The 25176-nt window shown below is 42.4% G+C and overlaps 1 protein-coding gene across 1 annotated transcript in view; it reads left to right on the top strand.

Moving 5' to 3' along the window:
- WRN (WRN RecQ like helicase) overlaps positions 1–25176 on the top strand; it is a 138373-nt gene that overhangs the window by 85645 nt on the left and 27552 nt on the right. The window contains exons 23-30 of the mRNA XM_088448395.1: positions 3171–3312; positions 10252–10422; positions 13826–13923; positions 17866–17941; positions 18021–18097; positions 18456–18522; positions 20969–21081; positions 22135–22249. Of these exons, the coding sequence (XP_088304521.1) occupies positions 3171–3312; positions 10252–10422; positions 13826–13923; positions 17866–17941; positions 18021–18097; positions 18456–18522; positions 20969–21081; positions 22135–22249 (859 nt within the window). The remainder of the gene's footprint in view (positions 1–3170; positions 3313–10251; positions 10423–13825; positions 13924–17865; positions 17942–18020; positions 18098–18455; positions 18523–20968; positions 21082–22134; positions 22250–25176) is intronic.

Here is a 25176-nt window from a genome sequence, read left to right on the forward strand (position 1 = left end):
AGAACTGCATCAGTTGTGTAATCTGAGTCAGTTTGAACACCGATTAGGCTGCTCATGGCAAGGTGACGTGAATTATCGGAGTTCGAATGGGGCATGATAGTGGGTGCCTGACGTATGGGACATTCCATTTCCGAAGTTATGCGGACATTCAACATTCCTTGATCTACGGTGTCACTCATGTACCAGGAATACCTCATGAAAGGCATTACCATCCACCGTGGACAGTTCAGTGGCCAACCACGGGTGCTTCATGATCGTGAAGAGCGGCGCCTCTGGCCAGAATTGTCTATGGTTACAGATGAGCAACACAGGCTCATGTCATCGGTCTCATGTTGTCCAGAATTGGTTCGAGGAGCATTCTGGAGAGTTCCATAGAATGGTGTTGCCACCACATTCATCCGACATGAACCCAATCAAGCATTTATGGCACATGGTGGAGAGGTCCATTCGCAACCAAGATCCTGCATTTACAAATATCAGGAAGCTGTGGGAAGCTATACAGATGGCATGGGTCAGTATCTCTCCAGAGGTCTTCCATCCACTTGTGGAATCGATACCATGACGAGTTGCTACGCTTCGCTGGGCTTGAGGGGGTCCCACACAATACTAGACATGTATCCCATGACTTTTGCCACTTCAGTGTATATCTCCAGATTCCAAAGTTTGGGCTGACACTCAATAACTGATAAATAGTAATGTTTTAAGACGTTTCTAATATATTACACTTTTTTGTAAGTAATTGGGCACGAAAATAAAATACACTGGTTAAGGCTATGGTTATCAAACCTGTATTAGCCACAGCCAAACCAACAGCAGATAAAATAAAAATTCCTTAGTACGTAATACATCCTCTACACAACTCCACATCTACCCCTGGAACCACTCAGATGGTTGTCTTAAAGCTGCTGTTTTACTTATATTTTCTTTACAATTGACTTAAAACTATTGTATCCGGGAAACCATGACATTTTCCACTATCTTTCTGGATACATTTTGTGATGTAGGCTATGCACCATTTTAGTTGCCCTTTGTACAGTCTCTAATTATTTATATCCTCGTGATGATATGGCCTCCAGAACTGAACACCGTATTCTAGATGAGGCCGTACCAGTGATCTATACAGTGGCATTATTACTTCTTTCTTCTTGCTGCTGATTTTTCTCCCTATGCAACCAAGCACCTGACTTGCCTTTCTCACCTAAAATAGTGACTCCTAGATCCCTTTCCTCCTCAGTAGGTTCTATTATTGTGCCGTTAATACTATAATTAGCCTTTGGGTTTTCGGGACTAAAGTGCATTTTTAGCATTAAACTGTAGTTGACACACTCTGGACTAGTCCTCTAGTCTACCTAGATCATCAATCATTTGTTTTACTCCTCGTGGTGTGTCTACCCTGTTGCATATCTTTTGTGTCATCTGCAAAAAGACATACTTTCCCTTCAATACCATTTGCAGTGTCACCAATAAAGGTATTAAAAAGCACTGGACCAAGGGGCTAATTCAGCATTGCACACATTATCGGGAATCTGCGCGTGCGCAGGGCCAGTTCTGCGAATTTGCAGAACGGGTTCTGCGTGAACACACGCAGCCCCTTCTATGCCCCTGCCATATTGACAGGGAGAAGCACTTCAGGAGCGGTGCGAGGGGCAGGGGTTGACTGGCATTCCCAAAAATGGGGACGTGTCCGCCTCATTTTCTGGGAGTGGCAAGGCCAGGTGCTGCTTCCTCGGTCGAAGTGCTGGGATTACAAATGCAGCAGGGGGTGTCGTACACCACCTGCTGCATTTGCATATTTACAAGAACGGAATTGCAATGCTGCTTGCGTGCTTCTTTGCAATTCCATCCCAAGCTGAATCACCTCCCAAGTACAGGTCCCTGGGGTACTCCACTGGTTACCTTTCCCTCCTGTGACTGCCCTCCATTTACTACAGCTCTCTGTTTTCTGTCCTGCAACCAAGATATCTTACGAGTATACATTCAACCATCTTCGAATACAATCCCAAGCTTTATAATGTAACACTATGCGCTGTGGGACAGTGTAAAAAGCCTTACTAAAATAAGCTACAGCTCCCTCCTTTTACATTTGTCACCCACTAAAAAAGGGAATGTGGTTGAACATAATCCTGTAAGTTACTAGATGGAAACACTATTAAAAGAAAGCGTTCTAGAATATCTAAAATCCATTTCCCTCCTACTGATGTAAGGCTCACTGGTCGGTAGTTGCTTGCCTCTTCCTTGCTTTCACTTTTGTGCAGTGGGACTACCTGTGCTCTTTCCCAGTCCTCTGGAATTACTCCAGTAGCTAGTGACTGGTTGAAGAATTCTGTTAATGGTGTTACCAGCACCCCTTTAGGCTCTTTTAGTATCCTTGAATGTATCCCATCTGGCCCCATTGATTTATCCATTTTAAGTTTTGAGAATTCTGCTCTGTAAAAGTACTTGTATCTGCCTCATTTTTATGACTATACTTGCAACTCAACTGTGGCCCCTTCCCCTCTCCTGTAGTGAATACTGCACAAAAATAATTTGACCTGCTGTTACCTTGTCTCTCTCAATACCTCTGTCTTTAGTCTTCTTATCCTCCATTTGTTTTTCTCCTTTCACCTACATACCTAGATAATGTTTTGCCCCCTTTATCCACTTGACTGGGCCATTTTGTATTCAGCTTGTGCCTTTGCACATCTGATCACCTTCTTAGCCACCATTTGTCTAACAAGATACGCCTTTGTCTTCATTATTCTGAGTCTGCTTATATTTCCAGAAGGCCATCCTTTTTTCTTTTACAATACTTGCTACTTCTTTTGCAAATCTCGCTGGCTGCCTTTCCTTGTGCTTTTCCTAACCCTTTTGATACAATAGTCTGTTGCGTTTAGCGATGCATCACCTCTCCTGCACTCCTTCCAAGTTCCTCCACTCAGTCAAAGAATCACACATTTTCCCATCTCTACAAAGTCAGCCTTCCTAAAATCTATCACATTTGTTTTTGTGTGTTATGAATCAGTCTCTGTCTTTATACTAAACCATACTGCTTGATGGTCACTGGATCATAGTTTCTCACCCACATTTACGTCAGATAATCCTTCACCAATTGTAAGTATTAAGTCTAATATTGTGCCTTTGCAAGTGGCCTCCCTCCCCAATTAACAAAATTCTTAATGTTTGTTTTGTAGATTAATACATAACCTTTCCACTATTGGTATGGAATGTTCTCTTCAAGATTTTGGTCAACAAGCACTACAGTTACTATCGGCAGTGGAAGCGTTGGGGGAAAAATTTGGAATTGGTGTGCCTGTCTTATTTCTCCGTGGATCAGTAAGTATATGTGATGTAGAGTAAATTGCTATCCTTACTCTTTGTAATGATTCATTACTTTTATTCTGCTGTAGCCCCATTACTATGGCGTCTTACATATGATACCTGGTTGAGAAGCAGCACATTTCTACTGTTGATGCATATCCCTATAATTTGTGGGATCTTGCTCACTAGAGGTTTCCAAAGTATCTAGAGTCTAGATTTTTTTCCAGACATACAAAATGTTGTTTTCATAGCGTTGTGTTGAAAAAATTTTGTGAGTATGTTAAATCTGTTTACGAAGTGCTACTATGCAGCGGGCTTGGCTTTTTTCCACATCAACTTCTGTGCGTATAGAGTTTCACATATTCAAGTGTTTAATATCAAATTCATTTCTTGCCTGGCATGGACGTAATTTTCTGACCACACCAGGCAGTTTTTTATCTGTACTGGATGTAAAATTTCATCCAGGCAGATAAATATGAGGGCTGCTGCAGGAAGAAAATCTTCCCGCAGCTGCTGCTCTCAGAGGAACCTTCCAGTCCCTCTGCTTGCCAGCACCCTCTCCCCCTCTGTCTGCTGTGCTGCCGATTACTGTTGATCGGTCAGCAAAGCAGAACCCCCTACCCAGTGCCTGCAAAACTGAGCAACCGCTGGGGAAAAGAAAGTTTTATCCCCCCCCCCCCTTAACGCCCCTGACATACATGCCACAGGAGTCTCCTGCATGGAGAAGACACTTCCTATTGGCATCTCAGATTCGATGCCTACGTCTAAGCTTACTCGGAATGGCCACCTGCTGTTTGCGAGGCCAGTAAATCTGCATCGGAAGACGCACACACTGGCCTCGGCACTGCCAGAATATGGTGCCAACACTCCCCCATTTTTTTTAATGCTGCCCGTCCCTGGCGCCAAATGGCCCCAGCATGTCAATCATGCTACGACTTGAGGATACTGCGTGCAGCGACGCAGAATCCATTCTGCACATGCACTGAACGAATCATGCAGTCCTCCACCCATCAGAGATGTATGCAAACCATCAGTTAGCATACCGCTTGGAATCAGGCCCTTAGTTGCATCGCATTACAACTAAGATACATTTTCGGGCAAGAGTAGATGCTCAACGCTAGCAGAGTCGATTGGGACCTGGCTGCTTACTCATTCCAGGTGTCTACAGTGGAGACCTTGAAATATCTGGTGGCAGTACAGTGCGGGATTTAATATATCTGGTGGCTGTACAGTGCTGTTCTTAATATATGTGATGGCTGTACAGTGCAGGCCCTCGCGTATCTGGTGGCTGCACAGTGCTGTTCTTAATATATCTGGTGGCTGTATAGTGCAGGTCCTCACGTATCTGGTGGCTGTACCATGCATGCCCTCACGTATCACGTTGTGTTTTTTTTAAATAACAGACCATATTACTATAGAATAAAACAAAAGAACAAATTTGGGGGATAATTAACACCTGCACATCTTACCCCTTTCACACTGCCAGCAATAAACCCGGGTTATTTCACGTGAACGTGCATCTACCCGGGTTACTGTCTAGTGTGGAAGGGCCAGGTTGAAATAAGCAGTGTCGAGCGATCCAACATTTCAACCCCGGTCACGAGCAGGGTTGAACGTGTCCCTTTCACAGCATAGGAAGAGCAGATGATTTGGAGATTCTCATCCGATTCAGCATATGATGGCTGTGAAGTCATCGACCCACCAATTAGACGTTTTGGACCGCCAGTCAGAAAGGAGTCTCAGCCGTCTCGCTACCGCAATGGACCTGTGCACAAAATCCCAAGTGTGGCCCGACATTGTGATGTGAAAGGGGTATCGCATTGAAGACCAATAACACCGCTCTATTGACGAAACATTGCTCACACAGCAACAAGTAATTAAAATGTGGTTGCAACTTTTTGAGTAACCCAGCATATAGTAGAAAGGGTACAGCAACATTCAACTAGAACTAGAGAGTTACGTCAATGATAATCTTGAAGTCCATGCACTTGTATTGCCATATGGCAGTAGCATTTTAGATGTCATACTCATGGTTATCTAGCCTATGGCACTGCAGGGCTAGGTATCAGGAGTTGCTATAAAATAGTATAATTGCTGGTATTGCAGCAAATTAGAGTCTAGAGTAGTGAAACTTTAACTGATATTAGTTTAGGCCCAAAGCCAGACAATTACTGTGTTTTATTAAATAGCTGAAGTACTTGGTCTTTGTAACAAGCTGAAGTCCGTTATTGAGGACGGGGGACTAGAATTAGAGGATCAAAAGTAGCTGCAATAGCTTACGTTGATGGCAGAGCTGAGGGGTGTCAGCTGGTATAAGGCAAAGCCACTCTTTGGCATCTCTGGTGAGGGGAAAAAATGCACATAATATTTGGTGGTCTTCATTTGTAAACTAAATTGGAAAAATAGCCTGTGGACACTATGAGGGAAATTCCCCGCAGTGGCGTAACTTCATCCCAGATAAATGTTGGTGCCCCCCCCCCCAATTAACGTTAACCAACCCCCCAGCACCTATGCCAGCCCCAGCTGCCGCCGCCCCCTTATACAGTTCCCCCAGTAGTGGTCCGCCTGTGCAGTGCCCTCTGTAGAGGTCCCCCTATGTAGTGCCCCCCAGTAATTGTCCCCCTATGCAGTGCCCCCAGTAGTTGTCCCCCTATGCAGTGCACCCAGTTGTAGTTCTCTTGTAGTGCCCCCAGTAGTAATGCCCCTTGAATTGCACCCAGTAGTAAGGGCATTTGTAGTGCCCCCAGTAGTAAGCCCCTGTAGTGAGCACCCCCCAGTAATGCCCCCTGTAGTAAGCCCCTGTAGTGAGCACCCCCCCCAGTAATGCCCCCTGTAGTGAGCACCCCCTAGTACTGCCCCCTGTAGTAAGCCCCTGTAGTGAGCACCCTCCCAGTAATGACCCCTGTAGTAAGCCCCCACTGCCCGCCGTGCGCGCGCGCACACACACAAAAAAAATAAATAACACTTACCTTAATCCCCGCTCCAGTGCTGCTGCCTTCAGTCCCCGGCGCCCGCTCCTCGGAACTATGGGAGTGACGTCATGACGTCATTTCCATAGTGCACTGCGGGACCCGGAGCTCAGTAGTGAGCTCCGGCTGCCGCTGGCGCCGAGGGAGGGGGAGAGAAGGAGCCGGGCGCGTGCTGGTAACACACTCACCGGGCGCCCGGCAAATGGAGGGTGCAGGGGGTGCGACTGCGCTCACCGTAGTTACGCCACTGGAGGTGGAGCGCCGATCAGCGGCGCTCCTTCTCCATGTAGCGCCTCAGCAGTGGCTGGCCCGGATGACAATGGAGCCAGGTGCCCCCTTCAGGGCTGGCGCCCGGCGGCAAATTACTCCATTGTCTCCGGGAGTTCTGCCACTGATTCCCCGACATGGACGCAATGTGCTGTTCTGGAATTACACGTCGTATGTGCCAGCATCGCAAGTTTTTCCTTGATTCAGCAGTAACGGGGGCAATATGTACGCAAGCACATTTGAATGCCCCCTCTCTTTAAATCTTTTTAGTTGCTGTTGTCTTATGGCTTTTTTTTTTATATAATTTCTCGCAAATGTACCCCACTGCCTCCAATAACCAAATGATCAGAAATGATACACTGTCCTGTTGATGTTTAATGGAGATACTTAATTTACTTTGGCAGTTTTATAGGCAGTGTGGCTCTTTTCTGTTTCATTAATAAACGAACATACAGTATATCTTTCCGATTCTGTTCTATTATATAGTCATGCTTGTTTACTCAGACACACACATGCAGATAGATAACACTGAGTGTTAATTTTGTTGTTTTACATCCACCTGTATGTTTTATCCCTCAGATAATGATGTACAGATGGGCTCTCAGGCAATCCTGAAATAGACCACAGGAGGGGATCAGGTTTCGTCTATTAAAATCTAGTCAGTCTGCTGTACTGAAAGTTCTCCTGGGAACTTTCGAATTAAGAAGTTGCATTTGATGAAATTTTATACGGCCTTTGTTAGGATGAAAGACAAAGAGCGCTCCAGAAAGGAAACCTCCAAAGTAAAAAAAATAAGAAGAAATAAGTGGTTTGCCTTGTCTAATCACATTTAATGAGATGTTACTGAAATGAATCAGTCAGTCAACAAAGGCAGCAATCCTTACTGAATTGTAGTTTTCAGTGCTTGTTGTTTTTAATGTTAAGATATCGGTTTCACTTAATTATCAGTCATTGTGTTTATTAATAAATGCATTTCAATCTCTAGTTAGTGTAAAATTTAGATTTGCACGAGTAAACAAGCTCACCCAGTACACTGTAACTTTAATCAACAAAGTGGCAGAAAGCCCACAAGATGCAGCATATTACTGATTTTATGACATATAGGGCCTGATTCTGAGTCGCACGCAAAAACTCCTTCAAACTCCTTCCCCTGTGTACAGCCGTGCACTTACTGAAACGCCCACTTTTAGCAACAGTGCTTGGTGTAATACTGAATGGTGCATCCTTATACGCCACCATCCGTGGCACCATAGTGCAATTTCTCCATGTGACCATGGCCTCCGATGCTTGCGACTGTGTGCCTGTGAATGCAGCACTAGCATTGACATGCTCGCAGCACTCCCGTAACACGCCCACTAACACCATTTATGCGTGTACTAATAGCCACCTATCCCTTTTCTGCCATTTTTCTGACCCAATCGCAACAGCAAATTTGTGCATACACTTTGTGTAACGCATGTGCCATAAGGGTTTGCAGAAACTTCCGCACATGCGCAGTTTATATGGGAATGGGCCTCAGACTGCACACCTTGACCATATATATATATATATATATATATATATATATATATATAATTGGAGGTGCTACCTGTGGAGACAATTGATATATGCACAAAAAAAGAAGTACAGGTGCTCAACTCCAAACTAACTGATTGTATATAAACAAATACATTTTTGCAATGAATAGAGGTTTTTGGCATAATCTTGGCCAAGGTTATGGGCCTACCCACCGCATCCTGGTAACCTCTGTCGAGTAGGTCCCTAACATACTAGGATTCAGATTTAGAGCGCAGGACACCCCCAAACCGACCCAGCTAAGCCGCCCCAGGGCACCGTCACAGTAAGAAAAGTGCAGTGTAAAAGAGCACCTGTACTTCTTTTGTTTTTGTGCATATATCAATTGTCTCCACAGGTAGCACCTCCTATATATATATATATATATATATATATATATATATATATATATATATATATATATATGGTCAAGGTGTGCAGTCTGAGGCCCATTCCCATATAAACTCAATCAGTGCATTACTTTGCACACCTGGAAAGCCTGAGACACTTTCCACTCAGGCTAGCACCCTTATTACATTGGTTAGAGCATGGAGTCTGGCATAGTAATATGCACACTAGACAGAGGCACAATATAGGTAAGTCCTGCAAATATTTAAACTGTGTAGTTCAGCTTTGGTTCATTTTTGGGACGTGGGTCCCCCTGGATTGCTTTGGCTGATCTGCTTCAGGGCACCGCATTATAACACATTTTTCCTTTATAACACATTTTAACCCTTCACTGTGTGTTTATTATATATGTACTTCACTTTTTTATTTTCATTCTTTATATGCAGCCTAGGCTGCTCTTAACTATCTCTTTTACACTGCACTTTTCTTACTATAACAGTGCCCTGGGGCGGCTTAGCTGGGTCAGTTTGGGGGTGTCCTGCGCTCTAAATCTGAATCCTAGTATGTTAGGGACCTACCCGACAGAGATTACCCGGATGCGGTGGGTAGGCCCATAACCTTGGCCAAGATTATGCCAAAAACCTCTATTCATTGCAAAAATGTATTTATTTATATACAATCAGTTAGTTTGGAGTTGAGCACCTGTACTTCTTTTTTTGTGCACATGCGCAGTTGTAAATAATCACTTAACTTTGTGAACATCTGCATTGAGTGCAGGTCAGGCCCACATTTTCATATATGATCATTACATAGATTTCTAAAGTAGAATTGTGTACAGATGTGTCCACATACATCTAGCCTCCTTGCACGCTAAACAGCCCTTCTAGTCACGCCATGCCATGGCGAGACTCGGTGAGCCGAGTGTCTTTTAGTGCAACTTTTTATGTTCAAATGCGTCTTATTTGCATAGCGATGTGAATGGATAGCACAAGACGCTTCTGCTGATTAAAATGATATGCATCATGCCTATGTTCTGTGAGCGAGTGCGGGTGTATCTGCATGCGAAACGCTACATTAGTGTCGGCGTCTGTAACACTGTAACGTAGCATTTCGCATGCAGATACAGCCGGAATTGCACATAGAATATAGGCTTATGCTAACTAATCGCATCGCTAGGCGAATAAGACTCATTTGAAGGTAAAAAGTTGCACGAAAAGACGTTCGGCGCTATAGAGTCACACGGAGCTCCGGCGTTGTGTGGCATGACTTGTTACGCATGGGTGTATGTGGACACATCTGTAGATGTGTATTTTTATTACATCATATGAGGGTATTACACCAGGTATAAAATAATTTTTCAATGGTTAAAAAGTAGTTTGTTTTTCCCCAAGGGACTTTTTTCAAGTCTTTACAGCGCATCATGTGACAAACTTGGGGTCATACCACTGATTTTGTTTGTGAATCCTCCTCTATTAAGAATATTTTTTCAAAGCTCAGGAAATAAAAGAAATCCCATGTAGCCTTTTATCATCCACAGCTATGCTTTATTGTATATGTTTGTCCCCAAAACACACTAATAATATATGATATGTGATGTGATGAGCCCATCAAGGAACACTAGTATCTTCATTCATATCTGCTCCTTTACCAATTTATGTACAACAAGAAATGTCTTCTGTGTAATCTAGGTTCTTGCTGTGAATTTATTATCTTTCCATTACATATATATATATATTTTTTTTACTTAATCCTGAAAATAATTTCAAAAATTTAAAATGATTAAAATAAAACTGTTAATTTTTCAATTCAACTGTAGAACTCCCAACGGTTGCCTGATAGATTTCGTTGCAATCCCCTTTTCGGTAAGGGAAAAGATCAGACAGAAGTCTTTTGGAAGGCTTTGGCACGACAGCTAATCACGGAAGGCTATCTTCAGGAGTCTTTTGGTCAGAACAGATTTGCAACTACATGTGGCCTTTCATTTAAGGTAGAGTATTGTTTTTTGGGTTTTTTTTCATCCCAGTTTAGTTTATTTTTTGTACCCTTTTTTTCTCTTGAATAGATCACAGGGCAAAGACTTTTATCAAAATATATGGCCTTGAGCAGAGCAGAAAAGCAAAGGGATTACGGAAGCCTGCTGTAAAACTGAAAATTGCATGGTTCTTACTAAAAACCTTTGGAGAGTGGTGTTTGCAATCCAGAGATTGTGCCATTTTAAGCTAATTAACTAAATGTATTTACAGGTTGTGTATTACAGCTGAATTTAGAAGCCCACATGGTTCTGGCTTTGGGGGAGTGAAGGGTGTCTGTACTACCATTTTGTTCAGTACAGCTCTGTGTAGCCATCAGCAGTTCTTAGGATTTTAGAGCTTCATTAACCAGAAACGGACACAGTGATGTAACAGCTAATGGCTGTCAGAGGTTTTTACAATAATAGCTGTCATCTCTGCTGTCAATAATTGTGCTATATGCAGGAGATCTGTACACCTGGCTTGCTTAGTTTAGAAATGGGTAAATGAGGCTGTATAACAAATGTAATTACCAAATGGGACTTGCCACCCTATTTATATTTATAGGGTGGCAGGGCCTGGCCATAGCAGCCAGAAGAGTGCTGTATGCCTGTATGGCACCTCAGAGGCCCACCCATACAATCACTGAGATTTATACTTTAATTGTAGAAAATATAGTTCTCAACCACGTTTTACGAAAAGGGTGTACGAGAGATTTAGGGGGCAGGGACCTGGACCTCATATTGCAATAAGGTCATTCAATTCATACAAAACCGTTTCTTCCAGTACTTACATACAAAAGAGACTCAGTATAAAGTACTGTTGAGGTGAAACAGATGCCCGACTTTACTGTGTAGAATGTTCCCTGGTGTTCCCAATACCTGCAGGAAGGTAATAGATTTGTAGGCAGTCCATTTCATGTCCGGTGGAACTCTGTTTACTGGAAAGGTATTATTGACAATGTTAAAATCATAACAGGGAGTGAACTTCCTAATGATCCATTATTGTGGTAACTCAACAGGACCAAGATCTTAATATACAGTTACAAAAATGAATATCATTATTAAAGTCCCTAACACAGCAAAGACCTTAATATCCACACAGCGTAGATCCTCCTTTTCTCTGAAAGATTGTTTTACTAGAATCGACTTTTTACATGAACATGAAAGGCTTAACTGCAGCTTGTGATGAGTGTGAATATTTCTGTGTCACATGGTTATGGTGGTTGGGATATAAAGGTTCCTTTGCTGGCGTAGGCAGAGGGTAACATAGCTGTGCCACTACAAATTTTATATTAAGATCCAGGTCTATATATGCAGGATAGTGAAATTAAATTAAATTGAATCTTATAAGGGAGATTTATCAAATCTAGGAAAGAGATAACGTGGGGGAGTTGCTCATAGCAACCAATAAGCTTTGAACTGTCATTTTTATAGCACAGACTGTAAAAGTTTGTTAGAAGGCGATTGGTACTTTGAGGACGATTTATCAGACAGTGTAACAAGTGTAGAAGTTGCCCATAGCAACTAATCTCCTTTTACCTATAATGTTATAGAATGTTATGTTATGATAAATGCTAGCTAGAAGTTGATTATTTGCTATGGGTAATTCTCCATTGGTCCACTTCTCCACTCTTTACCCTGCATGATAAATCTCTCGCATAATCTATCTCCACTTTATCTCTCCAAGTTTTGATAAATCTGCCCCATCGTGTTAAAAGATAAAGACTGGTATATAACTGAAATTGACAAATGCTGTCAAACCGTTTATCCATTGTAAAACCTAATATTCGTACTATCTAGTTGTATTATGTATTTTCATATAGAATGAACAGATATAATTGTGGTTTTGAATCGCTGTATGAATATCAGTACTTGGCAAAAGAAAGCCAAAGTGCAGTCAGCAGGTATTATCACACAAGCTAGGAATGATTTAGAATAGAGAATACTATATTAAGGTGCAGTATTCTACTTTCAAAGCAACTTGTGATTACAGTCCATGTGTAGGGAAAGGTGATTGTCATGAAGACACCCCGGGGCTCAGTGATGTAAATGAAGCAAGCTCCACAAATGATGCACTCAAAAAATTAAAGGAAGAGATATAATGTCTCTCGCCCCATTTTCCAATAAAAATGAGTGTTGGTGTGTGTTTATTAAATAACATGTTATATCTTGTTGGCATTGTTGTAATATCAACCCTATGCGTTTAGTCTAATTCTATCCCTAATGCTAACTCTGAGGGAAATGTTGACATTATGACAATGTCAACATTTTGCAGGGGTCGATATTAATGATGTTGATATTTTAACCATGTTATCATCATCTTCATCATCACTGGCTACATTGTGATTAAAGTTGACCTTGTGATCGATGGCGTTCTGATTGCATACCGGTTAACATATCCATGTTGTGGTGTCCGCAACTTTTATCCCTGTGTCCACAGCTCTACTGTGTGACAAATGTAGCGGGTGATTCTGAGATGAGAGCAAATCAAACAAAGCATCTATTCTGGTTTTACGCACGGATACTTGCTCTTTTTTGCTTTGGTCCTAACTCAGAATCAGCCCCATAATATTATCAAGACACGTTTCATGACAAGTCTTGGTTACACCATGGGCCGCTCAGACTGTTGGGTATGTAGACATGCTGATTTAATAAACTGATTCTGATTCAAACACATGGTAAGTGCAGGACTATTTCTTACTCTCCTTTTGAGTGGAAATTGCAATATGTCTAATAAACATGCGAGTGTAGTACAGGTTGAGTCTCCCATATCCAAATATTCCGAAATACAGAACTTTCTTAGCATGACTGAGATAGTGAAACCTTTGCTTTTTGATGGTTCAATGTACACAAACTTTTTGTTTAAGGCACAAAATTATTGAAAATATTGTATAAAATTACCTGCAGAGTGTGTGTATATAAAACATAAATGCATTCTGTGTTTAGATTTGGGTCCAATTCCCAAAATATCTCATTATGGTATGCAAATATTCCAAAATACAGAATATTCCGATATCTAAAATACCCCTGGTCCCAAGCATTCTGGATATGGGAGATTCAACCTATTTAGATGTATTTCTAACATACAGATGCAATTAAACATAAGGAGGGTGCGGTTGGCATAATAATAAATGGGATCCTTGGTCTAAAAATGGTATATATACTACCTATCTCTTTATTTTCTCTCTCTATTGCCTTTACCTGTAATGTGAGGCCACTATAAGCTTGTGTCTTGCCAAATTGATGGCCATAGAACATTTTTTGAGACCATTGGACTACAAACAATGTATTTCTCTAGACAATTAGTTTTCTTTTTGACAATTGTCATTCTGTAAAACTATTTAGATGTTTATTTTTGATATATGTATTTTCCCCATAGGGCAGAAACTGGGTTAGCAAAGCCATGAATTCCATATCCCCATCCCTTCTGTTGCAGCCCAATGAAGAACTGTGTCCTCCAAAACGTATTGTGCAAAGGTAACTGTTCAAGGGACCCGGGTAATACAAAGTATATCTATATTATGCTCTCCAAATACTGACTGCAGCTGGTACCTACTGTTTACCAAAATAACACCTCATGCCTAATTAAAATCATTAGAAATAAAGGTATAGCACACTTAGAAGGGTATTCAATAGAGGCGAAAAGTTGGAAAATTTTTGCCTGTTCAACTTTTTGCCTCATTCGCCTGTTTCAGAGGCAAAATCATTCCATGCGCGTCCCCTCTTTTCGCCTAATTCAATTTCAAAACAGGCGAAAACGGAAATAGGCGAATGCGGAACAGGCGAAAAGTACTGAAAGAATTGGGGAAATCAGTCTGTACCCCAGAAAAAGATACACTAACATAGGAAATCAATATAGATGTGTACTAATAGCCCTAATAAAACTATTTTGCGTACTTAAGTTGTGTAAATTTCTTGCTATTAGCGTCTTTGTAAAAGTGGTGAAGAATAGCATTAAGCAGTATTTTTTGGTGAAAATAAGTAGTCCAGTCAAATTTGGGGTACTTGAAAATGAGTGCTAGCATATTTTTATGTCTCTAAAGTGAACTTTTTAAAATTGTGAAAAATCTACCTGCTGCATGCACCTGCAATCCCAAAAACACCTGACCCATACCTGGGGACCCCCAAGAAGCCTATTTTGCTAGTTTTTATGCTTGTCCCCCCACTTTTTACATTTTCACCCCAAAAATTGTCTTTTTTGGGGTTGTTCTTAGGGTTTTTATTTTTTATTTTTTTCTGAATTGTCTTTTGGGGAGCTGTCCCAAGGGTTCTGAGTCGTTTCCCCATGTTTACACCCCAAAATAAAGATTTTGCACTTCTTTTCACCTGTTTGGAGAATCTTTTTCGGCGAATTCAATGCATCGAGTTTCCGCTTAGGTGAAATTGTCCTGGAATTTCATTAGGGAAAAAGTTTTTAGGCAAAATGTTCGCAAAAAAACTGTCGAAAAAGTCTTTTCACCTCTAATTGAATATGACCCTACGTGCTATCATCCACTCGATTGTCATAAGGATCAATAGTCCAGATTTGATTGAATAAAATGATTCTCAATGTTGTAAAATGTAATGTTTTTTATAGTGTTGGATGTAATTGTCTGGTAATCAAATGTGATCACCAGACTATGGGGGGGATTCAGTTAGCCACAGTAATTTACCGCAGGCTAATTGATCCCCTGGGACTATTTAATTAGCCCCGAAGTAAGCCGCATGCTGCACTTAACACATATTTCTTTTTGGGTCTGAGGAGACCCGAAAAGATATACGTGATAATTAGCCTGTTATCAGATGCAAACAGTGGGTTAACACATAAAGATGTAGCTGCGTACATCGTTGTCACGATGCTTGCGCACGGGCACATGCATCACGACATAGCATAGTGTTCACCGGGCATCGACTAGGCGCAACCGGCGTTATCCCCATTGTAGTCTATGGTGTGCGCGTGCATAGACGCAGGCATACTAGTCGGACCATTCATGCCGCAATGTTTAGCTCGAATCACGGTATAGATGAGCGTGGCTACATCTGTAGGTCCTTGAACTTTTCCTGGATTCTATGTATACATGCCATATAACAGATAATTTTTTGGGCGAGAAAAAATGGCTGCAATTAAATAGCCCCGTGGTCGTTAAATTCCAAGGCTACCACCATTTTTCACCTTGATAAATTATCATTGAATTCCCCTCTAAAACTTCTAAGGAGTGCACATAATTTGAAAGAGGGGATCCTTACAAGTAAGATGCCTCCGAATGTGCACATTTACTGCACTACCCGATCTATGGAAAAGTAATGTTTTCTGTAGTACAGGTTGATATTGTCTGTTGATCACCAGACTTTAACTACTTAATGGACACATCATTTGACAGATGGGCCAGTGTTTCCACCTCATTGGCCTCAGTACGCCATATGTTAACATGGGAGCATATTCAGTTGGCTGCGTGATTTTTGCGGTAATTATTACCATGGGCATTGCGGCCAATTTTTTTTCAATTGAATACCATGGGCATTGTGACCAGTTTTTCATTTCTGTGGATGTGCGTGCTACCGATACCCATGGTATTCAATGAAAAAAAAATTGGTTGCAAAATTTTTACCGCAAAAACCAGTGGGGAAGTAAAAAAAGTGATAAAAGAAATACCTCTGTGATGCCCGATGTCTGCCCCACAGTGAGCCACCATGTCCTTGCTGCCCTGGAAGACTTCTTCCTGCTGGGGGGCACCTTCCTTTCTCCGACCAGATTTCGGCCGCAGGATGTTGGCATCATTGTAGAAGTTTGTGATCCGGTGGAGGGGCAGGTGGTTTCCTGGAACAGGGTCAGGATCCCCCGATTGGACTCATCCCCTGACTCTGGCAGCTTCTGCTTTGCATGCCTGTGGTTGCCTGCACATTTCATCCCCCTGTGTGAGTGCCGAGTGTCTGTTTCAGGCTGCTGCCCCAGCAAGCATCATCTTTCCAGGGTCCATCCTTCCCGTTGGGCCGGCATATCGACAAGGACTGTGTCCCAGCTGTCTCGCAGACAGGTGGAGGTTCACCTTTGCATGAAAGATGGTGTCCACCTTTTGAATTGATGAAATTTACACAGTTTTATTCACATTGGCTGACCAGTTTGGGACTGGCTTTACGTGATGACGGGGACTCCACGCTGGGTGTCTTCCTGCTACATGGACTTGGCCCCTCAGCTGGTTCAGACTGGTCCTGGTTATAGGAAATAGGGGAAACCCAATGCCTGTTTTCTCCCTGATTTTCCATGAGCAGAACAGACTGAAAGGGGTGGGGTGGGGCCATGCATTTTCTTTATTTTTAACTATTTCTTTAAACCCTAAGAAGCACTGCATTTACACCTGCAAAATCAGACTGACATCTACACCTGACTTCAATTGCGGAAACCGGAGGGATAATAAATATACAGATTTTGCATTCCAAAATCCCGTTGATGTCGGACTATTTAAAATCGACTTTTAATAAATTTACCCCTGACTCTCTTGCCTAAAGTCTTTATTTCTTATCTTTCATACTGATTCGACTGTGCTTGCAAACAAGCCTTCGTTTCGGACAAAGATGGTTTCTACATTTCATCTTAATGCATTGTGATACCAGCCTTGGGCCAGGATAGGTCTCCAGAAGTAGGTTTCTCTTCATTCTCTGGATGTTCTTTGGGCACTAAAGATCTATGTCTGTAGAACCCAGAACGTGGGCAGGGGAGATGACCTGTTCTGTGTATACCCTCCCTACGTGACAACTTTGGGACCTCCCCATAGTTATTCCATTAGTGCATTGGGACAGAGTGGAGTCTTTTTTTTTTTTTTTTTTTACACTCTAAGGGGTATATTTACTAAAGTGAGCGTTTTTAGAAGTGGAGATGTTGCCCATAGCAACCAATCAGATTCTAGCTATTATCTTCTAGTAGGTGATCGTTAAATGTTAAGTAGATTTTGATTGGTTGCTATTAGGGATGTGCAGGCTCGGATAGGTTTGAGTTTGCACGCCGAGTTCGGATTTTTCCCTCCAAAAATCGTGTCTCAGAAAGAGGCAAAACGTCATCTTTCATGGACAAACATCATCTTCCATGGACTTTTGTCCGTGGCAGATGATGTTTGTCCATGAAAGAAGACGTTTTGCCTCTTTCTGAGACCCGATTTTTGGAGGGAGAAATCCGAACTCGGCGTGCAAACTCGAACCTATCCGAGCCTGCACATCCCTAGTTGCTATGGGCAACATTTCCATTTCTAAAAGCTCTCACTTTAGTAAATATACCCCTAAAATGTGGGATAGTAAATTCTGCAGTCTGGAGGATTAAAAAGTATTTGCAATATGTGTAGGTTTAAAAAGCAACTAAAAAAATAGCTGATAAGTAAATGTTCCCTCCAGGCTTTCAGAGAACTACACTTTTTATTACATTTGTATGTTTTGTTTTTATTTTAATAGTATGCAGCCGTGTTCCGCCAATGACACACAGCCATCAACTAGTGCAAGGTTCAGTAAAACTACATCTGCAATCCAGGTTAGTTTTTCTCCTTATGTTTTAGTATTCTACACAATATCAGCGCCTAAAAGTTCTGTCACCTTTCACACATTTATAGAAATCTTCATTAAGAGAGAAGTTTTCATATCAAGATCCTGGAAATGCTCCCAAAACTACAGAAGTTTCCAAAATCAGGTATGTTGGATTTTTAACACCGGCCATGAAATATTGAGACTAGACAAAGCTATTACATGTGCTTTGTGGATTTTCTTATTTATTATATGTATCTTCTTGTTTAACATGTACCCTGTAAGACTGATAATCTAGGCTTGAAGCGTTCTTTATGCTATAAATATAATAAATCTTTCAAAACTGTCCTTGGAACTGGAAGTAAATAATAAGCAAAATAGAATATGATATTAGTAATATAAAGTAGTGGGTAAAGGGCATTGTATTTATTATAATACATTGAATGTTTTATGCAATATTATTTTAAAGCATGCTACTAGCATTGTATTTTATATTTTCATATTTTGTGGTGTTTTGGAAACAGTTTGAGGAATCAGTCACCACGCAAACTACCCGAGCCCACCATGTCCCCAAGAGAGATGGAGCTGCAGGTGAGTTACAAACTATACTAGTAACTATAATTTGGGATTTTTTCAGATACCAAAGGGCATTTTAATATGAACAAATTATACATATAGTTTATATATTAACCACTTACCTGGCATGGTCTCATAGGATGCACCCGCAACCACCTAGGTTTTAGCTGGCATGGTCACATCCCATGGGGACCATGCTGTCCTGCTGCGTCTCTCCACCTGTTATGTGCGGAACGGATCACCTCCTCCTCCTCTAGGCCCCTGGGAGTGACGTTGCGGTCTGTGACCACTGACATTACTCCCAAAACCGTGCACCAGAATGCCGTGCGAACAGCACCATGTGCCATATACCAAAAGTGCAAGGAGGTGAACATACTTCCCCTCCGAGCACTAGTATGCTGATTTCTGCGTGTGCAGAGGTCAGCTGCAGTTGGGGGTTCTGATGATCAGTCCCCCCCCCCCCCGCCTCATGCTTTGCTGCGCTCTGCAATAAGTTGAGGAGAAGAGGTTATGCCACGGGGCTGGGGGGAGGGGAGGTGATTTGACAGTGGGGCCAATGGACACAGGGGGTGCCAAACATTCCCTAGGTATACATATTTTGAAAATAAAATATTTTAATATATTTTATTTATTTGTAATTATTTTTTAATTTGCTGGAATTCCACAGGGTGAACAACACTTTCTCACCTGTCCTTGCTTTTCATGTGTATTATTATGTTACAAAACTGTATAAGTGTTACTCCAATTAAAATTAAAATTCTAGTTTTGGGTAGAGTATGTTAATCAATAAATCGGAGGGTTCTCACTGTTGTCTGAAATAAGCCAGTGTAGTGATCACCGCAACTGCTGAGGGAAGTCTTTCTTTAAACCATCTCTAAGTTGTCAACGCCCCTCTTCCATGGGAAGTACATGCAGTAACATTGACATTCCCGCTACTTGCCTAAAACAGACAAGAGGCAGAAGAAGTGAGGAGAACTCTTCTAAATCATTAGCGATATTGGCGAACCTGCCAAATTAAGAGGCATGATGGAACCTAAGGGCTATTTCACCCAACCCGGTTATGACCGGCCGGCAAACAGTCCAAAGTCTGACTTTTTTTGCTGGCAATCAGTGCCTTTCACATGCAGCGGCTTTGAGACTTTTTAATGTTGTGGTTTATTTTCTTAATATAGTAGGCATGCACAGCTCTATTTAAATAGAATACTAGTTTATACACAATAACTGAAAACAGTACTACAAATAAAAGTAGTAACTATATATATATATATATATATATATATATATATATATAATATATATATATATTTATCCTAGTCTCCCAACACATTGAAATCTTCTTTCAATTCAAAGCAAACCTCTTGCCACGCCTTTCCAGTGGCATTTCTATCTTTATAAATATCTTGTGTTTTGTCCCATAAAACTGGTCTGGCTTCTACCAATGATATCAGCCTCTCAGTATCTATGTCACAGTTGTCACTCATGTTGACACTCAGGTATTACAACACTTGGAAAAGATGGAGCTGTGGGCGGGTACAAGCTCAGAAAACCTGGTGTGTGTGAAAGCAAATATAGCAACATGTACTTCACTGACTTGCAGTGACGGCACGGGCATGGCACGGCAGCCGTCCTTGTCAGTGGATATTCCCTACTGTAACACGGCGACCGTGCTGTGTCCGTGCCGTCTGAAAGGACCCATCTATTTACATAGTTTACTACAATTAGTAAACTGTGGTCCACTAATAGCTGGTCAAAACCGGTGTGTGTAAAATAACCCTGAGTGTATATAATTTTTTTAATTGATTGGACTCCAATTATGGGTTGAGTGTCTGTGTTTCAGGACATGGGTGCTTCACATGCAGCACTCTGTAAGAAAAGTCTACTGCACCCAATCAATGACAGAACAGTTTAGAATTAAAAAGATACAATAAACTTACACTACTGAGACATTATGAAAAGGCTTATTTATTCTCATTGTTACTTTCTTTCTTCAGTAGAGTTAAGCTGGCCACACATCTAAAGATTATGTGTCCAACCAGCCAACTAGTTGATTGGTTGGAATGAAAATCTGGTAAGGAATGAAAGCAAATGACAATCAGCAATTTGCTCCCAAACACTGGAAAATGGACAAAAACTGTTGTTTGAAGAAATTGTTTGGATCAAACATTTAACAAATTTGTTTGAACGACCATTTTCATCTGTTTTCTGGCATTTAGGAGCAAATTGCTGATCATCAGTTACTCCCATACATTACCAGATTTTCATTCCAACCAATCAACTAGTTGGCTCGTTGGATGAAAGTTGGTCTAGTGTGTGGCCAGCTTTACTGTCATACAAAAAAAACAAACATTTTCAATAGAATTTGTAGTCCAAGTAAAAGCTGGTGTTTAATCCATGTGCATTTTGCCATATCAAAACAGAGCTTTCTTTCCTATAGACAGTAACTGTTGGGGTTTTTCCACAGACTACACTGTATGGCATGCTGGTGGCAGCTAGGCAGAAAATAGCCAGCGAGAAGGATATTCCTCCAGCTGTATTGGCTACCAACAAGGTTCTTGTAGACATGGCTAAAGTGAGGTATGTAAATATTGTCACCTTCTGATATGTACAGCTAGGGGATAGGAACATCGTGACACAGGAAAGCAGAGAGTGTAGGGACCCCTTGGAGCAAAATAAACACTTATCTAAATTAAAAAACAGAAATATCACCTAATGAAAGATACATCAATTCTGTATCAAGGTCAAAAAACTTCTTGCCGTATCCTCGAGTTAGACCCAAAAGAAAGAAAAACCTAGTAAAAAAATAGTGAAGTATATCAAAGTAGAATGGATGCTCCCCTCCAGCTCTTATTGTCTACCAAATAAGTAGACTGCAGTCGCTTATTAACACAATTCCCTTTTTGCCTATGTTTTTCTTTCTTTTGGGTCTAACGCGAGGATACTGCAAGAAGTTTTTTGACCTTGACACAGAATTGATGTATCTTTCAGCGCCTGTAGAATTCATATGGTGATGTTTCTGTTTTTTGAACTATATGCAGAGAGAGAATCACTTGGGGTAGATCCTCCATCACAGTCTTTCCACGGGCTGCTATATTGCGCTGTGAGCTTTCCTATTTTCTTTTTTACTTATCTAAATTAAATTGCAATGGTAATTTTGTCTGCTTAATTTACTTTTCTGTAGAACATATGACTATATAGCTCTCAAAGAACACTGGTACATGACTTAACCAGTAGACATTGTATTGTGTAACAGAGCGGCATATTATGCAACAACGTACATTATTGTGTTTTAGAGTAAAGTTCTAATTACACGTTCTTCAATGAGTAGATTTTCTAAGTGCCCTGACACAACACTTATTAGTCTAGAGATCTGAGCCCAGTACACTGTTATAGTCCTTGTAGCCTGACAGACGTATAACTTTGGAACGCATTGCTGTGGGTCCTCAGTGCAAACAGAAATGTGTTTCTTTTTACTTTGAGGCCCAATTGCTACTGAAACATGCAAGATGCCCAGTGGTGAGTCTTACTGACTTGTATAAACAAAGCAAGGAGATATTTAGCCTTTTAATTATATTTATATTTTTTCCATAACTCCAGAATATTTGTTTTTGTTACTCCTTACATCTACAGGCCAACCTCTATTGAAAATCTGAAAAAGCTGGACGGAGTATCGGAGGCAAAAGCTAATATGTTGGCTCCCCTCATGATGACGGTGAAGGATTTCTGCCTCGCTAACAGTTTGCAGGTACAGTTCTTTAATAGGTTGTGATTTATCATATATTACTGTGAGTTATTTTGGTGCTTTGAATTGCAGAATGGTAATTACAACATGATTATTATTATAAGAATGTGAGAGCAGCATTTATCCTGATAGATAAGGAATTTACAATACTTACATAATCCGAACTGACTATTCACCATGTGCTGATTGTTTGTTTGTTTATCAATACACATTACAGTGTTCTCCCTAAAAAATTGTTGAAGCCGGACGGCAATATGAAGAACTTATGGGGGGCCCCTTACCTTCACAACTGTGATTGGGTAGTAGTGCCCTCAATATTTAACAGTATAGTGATGACTGAGGGGAGCAGCGGCAGCATGTCTGTACAACAGCAGCCTCGTGTGTGTGTGTGAAATGGTGAGAGCAGGAACACATCCTGCTGGGGGCAGAGCAGGACTCTCTCCCAGGGCTGCACTGACAGGGCGGCTGCAGGATAGTGGGATCATTATATCCACCTCTGCATCAGCTATGCACTAAATACCGCTGTAATGTTTTTATCATGTATGAGCAGTATGCTTCACCAAACACGGTAAGTCGTGCCCGGTAGTGTGAGAAAGATGCCGGACAGAGCGCCCGTCAAAGAGGCCCTGGGGAGTACACTGCGCTAGTGGCCCGATTCAGAGATACACACACATCCGTTTGGTATCGGATTGTGCGATTTAATTACTGAGCATTCTCCATAGCAGAGTACATGCGTCTATTGACGACTCATACCTATATCAGTAACAACTCCTTGCAGCTGAAGGGGGGCGTAACTGGGTGGAGCGAGGCGTTTGCACGTAGAGGAGAATTCAATTAGCCGCAATACTTTACTTCGGACCTTATCGGGGGCGTGGCCTAATCACGGCAGCACTAAAGAGGGAGCTCTGTGAGCCCCTCAGCCAGGGGTTGGTCTGGAGGGTCGCACCCACCCCCACAAAGGAGAGGAGACTGCTGCTCAGTGGCAGCAGTCTACCTTGTCCCACTGCAGCCCAGCACACCGCAGCATGTGCTGGGCTGCTGACAGGAAGCTTGTCCCGGAGGCAGGTGAAACAAAACTCCAGATAAGTGCCGTTTTTTCTCAATCGTGAAAACACATAGGATACGGGATAAGTTTCCTGATCCTATATGTTTTTCTCGAAAATGGGACATTTTTCATGCGGAAAAAACGGAGGGTACTGCAATTGAATTGCCTGGAAAAAAAAAAATTGCGGTAAAGTCCCGTTTTTATTAAATTATCGTGGGCAATTGAATTCCCCCAATAGGCTAAATTGTGAATTAATTCACAAGATATGCAGAGTTATTTTAAGATCCCTCTGATTTCAGATGCATATCTTACACCATGTATAGGGCTGGTGCAATAGTACACTAATCATAATGACAGCTATTTGAACAGGCAGATTGATAGTGGCTGTGTTGTCACATACTGTAGATGCTTTGCAATTCAGCATACGGTCAGATATCTGTGTCTGGTTCTGTACATGCAGTGCAAGTGCAATTGCCTGCAACTCTGAATCAGCCCTTATATCCCGATAAAAATGTTAAACTGTACAACTGTTGGTGCTGCTCTGACAAAGGGACTGGGGAGACCGAGCATCTTGTACACGCTGTGAATAATTCTTTTTTTCTACTTCAGGGTCCATAGGGTATCCACAGGATACCTTGGGTATAGGCGGATGACATCAGACATCGAGCACCACAGAGTTAAAATTTTCAGCCTCCCAGGATGCACTTAGGTCCCCCTCTTATACCCCGCCCCCGAGCCAAGGCAAACCAGTTTCGTTGGTGCCCGGCTCGGAGTCGGATCACCTTTTACAGAGGGGGGCTGTATTAGCCCCTGAAGTTCTTCAAGGCAGCTGTGGCTGCACAAGATGATCTGCACAGCATAGGCAGTCAGTACTGACGTCTATGCTGTCGCTCCTCCACCCCACCGGACCAGGACGCCGGTACTGATCCGGGGATGCTGGTGGTGTCTGGGGTCACAGCTAGCGGTGACCCCGGATTACCCGGACCGTGGCCGGATTCAAGGGGGCAGGAAAGCGGCGGGGTCCCGCCGATAACACAGTCCTAAGTCCCCAGGCAGGGGTCTCCCTGGGGACTGGCTACACGTGGAGCCAGGTATTACCCTGCGCTTCCACTAGACCACCAGGGCCGCGGCTGAGCGGCAAAACTCCGGCGTCCCAGGAGTTAAGTGCATGCCAGGGGAGTGCGCCTTCCCTGTCTCACAGTTGGCGCCTCCCCCGCTGCACAGTGCCTCTCCATAGCGGTCTGGCGTGCTGTGTCAACGCTCCTCCCCTGGGCCCGACTCCTCTCTGCTCCTCGGTGGCCATTTTCAAGAGAAGTGTGCAAATGCTGTTGGACGGCTGATTACAGTGGTCCGGATCCCCCCGCATACCTCTCCTGCGATTAAGGTCAGAGTATGCAGCACTATTTCCTACCAGGTTCTGTGTCTGTGTAGTTGATCATAGTGCTGGTAGTGCAGGGATTTATTTCTGCATTGTATGTGACTTACTGCTAGTGCTGCTGCCTGTACTTTCACTTCTGACTGTCAGCCAATTTACTATCCCTGTACTTCCTCTGCTAAAGCCCATGCGGTCCATCATCTTGGGACTTCGCACGGTATTCAGTGCTCTCCTGCAAGCAAAACATATTCTCCATGGAAATCCCGTGCAGGTACAATCGGACAACGCCACCACGGTGGCTTGCATAAACTGCCAAGGAGGAACCTGAAGTCGGGCAGCGCTGACAGAAGTGTCCCGCATCCTGACTTGAGCGGAGGACAATCTCCCTGCCATCTCGGCGGTGTTCATCCCGGGAGTCCTCAACTGGGAAGCAGACTTTCTCAGCCGTCAGGACGTGCATCCAGGAGAATGGTGTTTCAACTCCTGGTGGACAAGTGGGGCCTTGCAGGA

The sequence above is a fragment of the Taudactylus pleione genome, unplaced genomic scaffold (genome assembly GCF_031769625.1).
Source record: "Taudactylus pleione unplaced genomic scaffold, aTauple2 ptg000454l, whole genome shotgun sequence".
Lineage (NCBI taxonomy): Eukaryota > Metazoa > Chordata > Amphibia > Anura > Myobatrachidae > Taudactylus > Taudactylus pleione.